This window comes from Gracilinanus agilis, chromosome 6 (genome assembly GCF_016433145.1).
Source record: "Gracilinanus agilis isolate LMUSP501 chromosome 6, AgileGrace, whole genome shotgun sequence".
In the NCBI taxonomy this organism is placed as follows: Eukaryota; Metazoa; Chordata; class Mammalia; order Didelphimorphia; family Didelphidae; genus Gracilinanus; species Gracilinanus agilis.
The window spans coordinates 1,663,175-1,671,983 of record NC_058135.1 but is presented as its reverse complement, the minus strand read 5'-3'; the positions used below and the strand labels follow the sequence as shown (position 1 = coordinate 1,671,983).

The 8,809-nt window shown below is 42.8% G+C and overlaps 1 protein-coding gene across 1 annotated transcript in view; it reads left to right on the top strand.

Annotated features, from left to right (window-relative positions):
• Window positions 1–8,809, top strand: part of LOC123251757 (protein inturned-like) — an 84,582-nt gene that overhangs the window by 10,896 nt on the left and 64,877 nt on the right. The window contains exon 2 of the mRNA XM_044681048.1: window positions 8,231–8,757. Within this exon, the coding sequence (XP_044536983.1) occupies window positions 8,231–8,757 (527 nt within the window). The remainder of the gene's footprint in view (window positions 1–8,230; window positions 8,758–8,809) is intronic.

The window sequence follows — 8,809 nt, the reverse complement described above, 5'->3', positions numbered from 1 at the left end:
CTGGTGGAGTTGTGAACTGATCCAACCATTCTGGCTGGCAATTTGGAATCATGCTCAAAGGGCTATAAAAGACTGCCTGCCCTTTGATCCAGCCATACCATTGCTGGGTTTGTACCCCAAAGAGATCATAGATAAACAGACTTGTATGAAAATATTTATAGCCACGCTTTTTGTGGTGGCAAAAAACTGGAAAAGGAGGGTATGTCCTTCAATTGGGGAATGGCTGAACAAATTGTGGTATATGCGGGTGATGGAATACTATTGTGCTAAAAGGAATAATAAACTGGAGAAGTTCCAGGCGGACTGGAGAGACCTCCGGGAACTGATGCAGAGTGAAAGGAGCAGAGCCAGAAGAACATTGTACCCAGAGACTGATATACTGTGGTAAAATTGAATGTAATGGGCTCCTGTACCAAAAGCAATGCAATGACACAAGACAGCTCTGAGGGATTTATGGTAAAGATGCTACCCACATTCAGAGGAAGGACTGCAGGAGAGGAAACATATAAGATAAACAATTGCTTGAATGCATGGGCTGAGGCAGACATGATTGGGGATGTAGACTCGAAACGACTACCCCAATGCAACTATCAACAATATGGAAATAGGCCCTGAACAAGGACACATGTTACAACCAGTGGAAATGTGCGTTGGCCATGGGTGAGGGGAGAGCGGGGGGGGGGGGGGGGGTGAAGGGGAAAGTAGGGGCATAAAGTATGTAAACAGGTTAAAAATGAATATTAATAAATGTTTAATAATTTTTAAAAAATGGAGGGCAATTATAGTCTGACACCTTACCCAGATTTCTTAGGACTGTTTGTATGCCAGGAAATAGGCATCTATAGAATTTCTTAGAATATCCTTTTCTCTTTTTTTCTTTTTTTTGTCTCATTGCCTTTTCAAAGCTTGAGTGAGAATTTTGAGGGTTAGAGTAGGTCACCCATAAATTTATGATCCTTTGAACTAGGTTTATGTTTCATCTTACCGAAGCTAAGCCTGGATTGATTTGACAGAATTATTTCTTTGGGCTTTAACCTGTCTCAATTTTGTTTCCCACGTACCTTCCTGAGTCCTTCTCAGAACTTATTTGTTTTTATGTTTTGGGGGGCCATTCTTTCATCCAATACCCTGATAATTCTTTTGTTTGAAAGTGTCTTTAGATAAGTCATCTGCCATCCCTTCCTCCCCAAATCAAAGTCTCTCTTGTTCAGCAAAAGCACTCTATAGATAGCTTGACCATCACTAGGACTGCTTCCACTTATGTGCTGTTTGTTTCATTGTCTCTTCTCCAGGTTCCTTGGTTTTTCCATTACACACAGTTCAAGTTCCTTTCTGTGAGCCACACATGGATGTTGTTGGTAGTCATTATGCTTATTGTTTTCTTGCTTCTGAAACTTTGGTTTAACCCTGTTTGCCTCAGTTTCCTCATCTGTAAATGAGCTAGAGAAGGAAATGGCAAACCACTCCAATATCTTTGCTAAGGAAAATCCAAATGGGATCATGGAGAATTGAACTCTACTGAAAAACAACTGAACAAGTTGAATATAAGGGTGGAAATGGAGGGCAATTATAGAAGGGAAGATGAGGAGGCATACTGGGAGGTAGGAAGGGAAAAGAGAGTGCATTCTAAGCATCAGGGACATCCAGGATAAAAACATGGATATGTGATATGAACTGTTCTGAATAAATGACACAGAAGTCCAGACTGGATGTATTATGCTTTGGGGGGAGTAATGTATCAGAAGGCCAGTAAGACAGATTAGAGCCAGGTTCCATAAGACTTTAAAAACAAATGGCACCTTATATTTTATGTGAGTAGAGGACTGTCATCGTCAGGTCTTCATTTAACTAAATTCATGTTGTCAACTGTGTGAAGGCTGGTTTGGAGAGAGAAGATTCCTTAGGCAGGACGGTCATTGCAGTTGTTTCAGCAAGAGCCAATGAGTGTCAGAACGAAGATGGTGTCTATGTGAATAGAAAAGGGGCACAAAGCTGTTGTGAAGGTGAAGATGCCAAGATTTGCACCTGATCAGAGTGAGAGAAAGTGAGGAGCCGAGGATAACCCTGAAGTTGTAGATCTGAGAGTTTAGAAAAGATGTCCACCAAAGTAGAGAAGTTTGATGGAGGAAAAGAAAGAAAGCTCCGTTTTGTACTTTTGAGTTTGAGCTGCTTATGGGACATCCATTTGGAGAGGTCCTGTAAGCAATTGAGAAAATGGGCCTAGAGCTCAGACTTAGAATGGATATATAAATATGAGAGTCATCTGCATACTAATTAAAAACTTGGGAACTGATGAGGTCACTGAGGGAAAAGGGGTCCTACGATAGAGCCTTAGATATGTTAAGGGAGAAACCAGGGAAAGATGCCTTGAACAGTAAATGTGTGGGAGACAGGAATGACAGAAAGGGGCCCACAAGTAGGGACTAAAGTTTAACAGCAAAGGGGTGTCTGTTACTGAATTGGCTGTTGGGTCCAACTGCCACTCTGAAGCACCAAGACCAGGCCTATGGAAACCAGCAAAGTAAAGGCAGGAGTTTATAAGTTAAGGCAACACATTTAATCAAGGACAAACTAAGATTAAGGATGGGAATAAGGTTTACTACACAGGGCAAACCACGGGGTCAGGGGAAGGACTTGACTACACTCTCCTATGATCTAAGCAAGACAGGGCCCAAAGAAAGCTGTACTGGAGTCACAAGGGAAAAAGTTCCTCTCAACCTGATTCCAGCCAGGTTTGGTCAGCTTAGCTGAGGACCTGAGGGTGGCTTTACTTGGGTCTTACAGCTAATCCAGGGATGGTTTCAGGATGCCCGGAGTCAACTCCACCAGATCAGGTGATCCAAGGTATCCAGGTAGGGAGAGAAAGTTTGCAATGCTGTCCATCAGATCACAAACCACTTCCCTACTCGGTGCTGCTCTACAGGTCTGATGTCCTCTGCTGTAAGCCTTCACCACTCTCAGGATCCCAGGAAATCTGGATACAACTCCCCTAGCTCTGAGATCTCCCAGGGTCAGCAACGGTTTGTGCCAACCACCATGGAGCCTTCTCAGGCACAAGCCACTTCCTCCTTCCCCTGCATTCCATTCAGAATGTCCAGGACCTCCAGCTAAGGCTTTTCCTAGCCTGCTTACACACCTACTTTTAAACTTATGCCTCTTACAGATAGTACTCACAATTAGGGAGTATTGTCAGGGAAATGACTTGGGCTGTGCCACAAAAACAAAGAATTGTTGGGAGGCACAAATAATTGTAGTAGGACTATATATTCGTGTGTAGAGAGCTGGCAGTCTGAGTCTCTATAGTTAAGCTGGGATAGGCATTTTTCTATGAAAAGAAAAAATAGAAGCATGAATAGTAGAAAAACTACTGGTTAAAAATAGCAAGACATCAGGAAATTGCTAGCTTGATAAAAGTTTGTCAACTAAGCAGTTCTTACACAGCTACAGAATCTTTCTGGGATTGGTCTGCTCTGGGCATCCTGTTAGTTTTAGTTGTACAGTTGAGGCAACCTCTAACTCTGCAAGCACGCTATGGGTGACAAGCGATGACAAGCCAGCCACAGAGACCAAAAAGGTGGCAGTGGTCAAACAGATAGGACGAGCAGAAGAGAAAAGGGCCAATTCAAACCCAGAGAAGCAAGAGTATCCAGGAGGAGAGCATGGTCAACAGAGAGGTCAAGAAGGATGGAGACTAAGAAAAAGACCATTGGATTTGATAATTAAGAGATCATTGGAGATATCAGAGATTGACTGTGGAGAGAGCAGTTTCAAAAAAATGGGAAACCAGAGGAATCAAGGACAGAAGATTAGGATTTTGACTGACAAAGGGAGGGAAATGTAAAATAGTAATATGCAGAGGGGGGAAGGTTGGGCTTAACAAAAGCTTTTTTTTTAGGGCAGAGCTGACCTGGGCATGTTTGAAAGCAGTAGAGAAGGAACCAATGGATGGGGGAAGGATGGAAGATGAGGGTTGGAAGACTGTTGGGAATATTTGCTGAAGAAGATAAGATTGGAGACATGTGGAGATGCTGACCTTAGCTAAAAGAGGGGCTGCCTCTTTGTCAAACAAAGAAAAATCATAGGGTCATGTTTCTAGATCAGATCAGAATAGAGAAAGAAAGAGGTCTGGAGACCCTGAGGACTGGGGTCAGGCTTCTCAGAACAGGGAGAAGCTATGCACCAGAGCAGAGAGGATCCAAATTCAGCAAAAAGAGCCCGGCCTGTGCAGAATGTGGCAATAAATATAGGCTGGCATTTCTGTTGCTTGCTACCCAGTTCCAGGTCACAGATCCAAGGTAGACTGAGGAGGGGGCCTAAGTCTCAGGGCAGTGGTACAGGGTCTTAGGCTGTGCAGTGAGAAAGGAAAACATGCAGAACCCAGAAACAGTTGTATAAGTCTGACCCTAAGAGCCAAGATTCCCCTTTAGTGCCAGCCTCTACTTCAGTCCAAAGTCTACAATAACCATTGTAGGAGTCCCATAACAAAAGGGAGCCCACAACTAGTTCTGACCCTGTGAACCAACAGTGACTGTTGCCTTTTGGAATACCAACCAAGCTCAGTCCACAGATGTATTATTGCTCAAACCCAAACCCAGAGCTGAGGCCAGAGGGCAAAAATTAGACTTTGCCCAGGTTCCAACCACTCGGAGAACACTGAAATTTTACAGGTCCCCAGCCTGAGATCCTAGCATAATTCAATATTCAATACTCCCAAGAAAAAGGCAACAGGACTGGCCCAGACATTATTTTCAGAAGTGTTCAGATCTGGCCTTACTACCAAGTCTAGAGTCAGGAAGTAGGTAGAAGAAAGTGTAAACAAAAATAGAACTGTACCATAAAAACTCTGCCACTACTATTATGGTGACAAGGACACTCAAGAAATAAACTAAGGGGAATAAAAAAGGAAAATGACCTCAAAACAGCCACAAACAAATGCTCAAGAGAAAAACAGCATGGGCATAAATTCAATTAGCCGGGGCAGCTGGGTGACTCAGTGGATTGAGAATCAGGCCCAGAGATGGGAGGTCCTGGGTTCAAATCTGGCCTGAGACACTTCCTAGCTGTGTGACCCTGGGCAAGTCACTTAACCCCCATTGCGTAGCCCTTACCACCACTCTTCTGGCTTAGAACCAATACGCAGTATTGATTCTAAGATGGAAGGCAGTGATTTTAAAAAATAAATAAATTCAATTAGAATTTGTGGAAGAGATGAAGCAAGAGTTTTTAAAAGGGAATTAAGAAATGTGCTTACAAATTAAATGAAAGTACTAGAAGAAAAAACTGGGAAAGAAATGAGAGTTATGAAAGAATTAGAAAGGGTATTAACAGGATGAAACAAGAAGCACAAAACTTATGAAAAAATTCCCAGAAAAATTGAATGTACTAAATAGAATTTAATAGCTCTATAGGAAAGCAAGAAATGGCAAAACAAAGTCACAAGACAGAAAAAAATGTAAGACATCTCATCCAACTATATGTATTTTTCCCTTTCCTGACTAGATCAGAGGAGCCCAAGCAGCTCATTTGATAGTTGGATCCAGAAGTACAGTTCACTCAATAAGAAAATAGGAGAGAAGGAAGAGAAGAGAATAAAAAGAATAATGTAAAGAAGGGATTCAACCTAAGCAAAACAAACTAATGAAGGATACACAAAAGTATCTAGGAAAAATATTTGTGATGGCAAAATTTAGAAACTGAGGGGGTGCCCACCTGTTGGGAGGGCTTTGGGTTAAGGGAATAAGGATAAGAAATAGGTATTTGAGGACAAGGATAGAGAATGGGATTTGAATAGTCACTATTGTCGGAGAACATGGGGGAAGTCAAGAACCTCTGAGATGGGAAATGTATGGTGGGAAGGGGGCCAGTTTCTTAACCCTTGAAGAATGAGTTCAGGTACACTCACCATCGTTCAGAGAAGTCTGTTTCTTTGTTACTATATGTTATCATCTTTCTGTGGCTCTTTAATTTTCTGTTATTTTAATTAAATTTCATTTTATATTCAAACAAATTTCCTTCTCCCCCTCCTCCCTCCTCTCCTCCTACATTAAGAAACAAGAAAAACAAAACCTCCATTATCGACATGTATAGTTAAGCCAAACAAAAAAACAAAAACAAAAAACCATGAGTATCTTAGACTAGAGAGGTGCTAGTCCGGTGTGTTCCATCATGACCAATTTGTCTTGGAGTCAGAAAGACCTGTGTTCAAACCCAGCCTTAGACACATCCTAGGACAAGTCTCTTAACTGCTGTCAGCCTCGTTTCCTCATCTTTAAAACGAAGATAGCAACATCATGTCCCTCCAGGGGTTGTTGTCAGAGTCCAGCTAGATTACATTTGTAAAGCTTTTTGCAGACCTTGGTGCCCTGCATAAATGCTAGCTGCTATACCTAGAGTGTTTTGTTTTGGCCCAGCCTCTCCATTTTAGGGAAGATGTTGATAAACTGAAGCACGTCCAAAGAAATCAGCCAGGCTGGCCAGTAGCTACATGCCATCTGGGGATGGGTTGAGCCAGCCTGGGAGAGAGAAGTGTTGGGGGTCCAAGTAGGAGATTGGTCTTTAGGCTGTGAAGGAAAAAAAGGACTAGACTTGTTTCGCCTGGTCCTGGTGGGCAGAACTATGAGAAAAGAGCTATAGATCTGCAACGTTAGGCTTGATATAAGAATTGGAGCTATAGTAGGAGTGTTGGGTAGAGGAACATTGGCAGTGCCTCCCTGGAGGGGCCCCAGCGCAGGCTGGAGGAGTTCTTGTCAAGGGGATCATGGTCAGTATAGGCTAGAGCAGTGATGGGCAAACTACGGCCCCGTGGGCCACAAGGGGGGGGGAGTTGAAATGTTCTATCCCACATGTGACATTATTCCTAATCTGACGAATACAACGAGTAGGATACAATATGATGAAACTTCCAAAGAGTTGCCTTAGAAACAGACTGACAGAGGAGCATTTCCTTTCCTTTGGCCCCTCTTTAATAAGTTTGCCCATCACTGGTCTAGACCAGTGGTCACTGCGCCTCCCCTCCTACCTCTGAGATTCTGTGAACAAAGCTTTGTTGGTGATGGCAAAGGGAAATGACAAGGATTTTTTGCCTTGGAAGCTTCGAACTCGGCATTCTTACTGCATCCAAAAGGCCTGGTCCATTGACAACTGCACTGGTCCAACGACTACTTTCCCTGATTTCCTTAACGGAGTTTTAAAATAAATTTCTGGCTTTTCTGTTTGGGCTTGAGTAGAGTTGCTATGTTTTCCGGCTGGTTGAATGATTAGAATGCAGAGCAGACCATTTCAGGCCAGCATATTATTATAGCTCGTGTTTCTGAAAGAACTCTGCCAGGACGGTTTTGTCCTATCAGTTTTGATTAAAGGAAAAGCAGCTTGTAAATTTTGCTTTGGGTAGGTTGAGTGCGTCTTCAGCTACACTACAAAATCAGGAATTCTCGGGGACTGCGAGGTGGCTCCGTGGACAGAGAACCAGACCTAGAGACAGGAGGGCTTGGCTTCAAGAGTGGCCTCAGACACTTCCCAGCTGGTGACCCTGGGCACTATTGACTCTAAGATGGAAGTGAACCGTTTTTTAAGAATCAGTATTTCCCCCTTCATTTCTAGCAGTGACATTTTTTAAAATCAATTTTGATCATATTATGAATTGTGAAATGTGTGGTTTACTTGTCTCCTGCCATCCTCTGCGGGAGTTGTCTAACAGATTATAGGCCTTGTTCTTGTGAATGCAAACTGGCTTATAGAACCATAGATTTAAAGTTGGAAGGGACATTAGAAGTCATTTAGTTCAGCCACCACATTTTATGGATGAGGAAACTGAGGCTTAGAGAGAATTTATATAATGTAATTTAAAAAAATGTTTGCAAAGTGCTTTACACGTATTATCTAATTTGACCCTCACAAGCAACCCGATAGGTAGGTGCCATTATTGTCCCCATTTTACAGATGAGGAAACTGAGGCTGAGGCAAGATTCAATCTCAGGTCTTCCAGGTTCTAAGCTCACAGCATCACCTTGCCATCTCATAAATAAAACCCATTTCTTTATGCTCATTGTTAAATTAAATTGTTCCATGGACTACTCAAAACCAGGATTGTCGCAGGGATATGTATATGCTCATAATAAATTAGAATTCGAGGGGACAGAGGAATCTTAAAGATTCTGAGACAAAACCTAGAAAAGTTGCACCCCTTGATCTCGGCTGCTCTCCAGGTATAATCTTTTCTTCTTTTTCACAGTGACCTTGAGACTGAATGGTCAGACAGCATGCAGAAAAATGGGGAGCTCTTTTACCTAGAGCTGAGTGACAGTGAAGAAGAAAGTCTCCTTCCAGAAACTCCAGCTGTGAACCATGTCAGGTTCAGTGAAAACGAAATCATTTTTGATGAGGATTATCTCAGAGAAGGAAAAAAATGTGAACCCAGACTCAAGAAGTTTTCCAAAATTTTGAAAAGTCGAAGACTTTTGCCAAAGCGTCACCATAAAAAAAATAGCAACGGACCGGTATCGATTCTGAAGCATCAACCCACCCAGAAGATGGGTGTCATCCTCCAGCAGCGGTACAAGGATGTATCTGTCTTTGTAAACCCCAAAAATGCAACAGTCATGAAAGCAAAAGAGCATCTCAAGCTTCTGGAAGTGTTATTGGGAATTATTCACCAGTCTAAATGGAGGAAAAGAACCGAAGGCAACGGTGGAGAGAGGCTTGTAGTGCACGGCTTACTTCCTGGCAGCCCAGCCATGAAGAGTGGGCAGGTGTTCATCGGTAAGTCTTCCTCACTGCACGTGCTGAGCAGTGTGGCCGGCCTGGAGCTCCT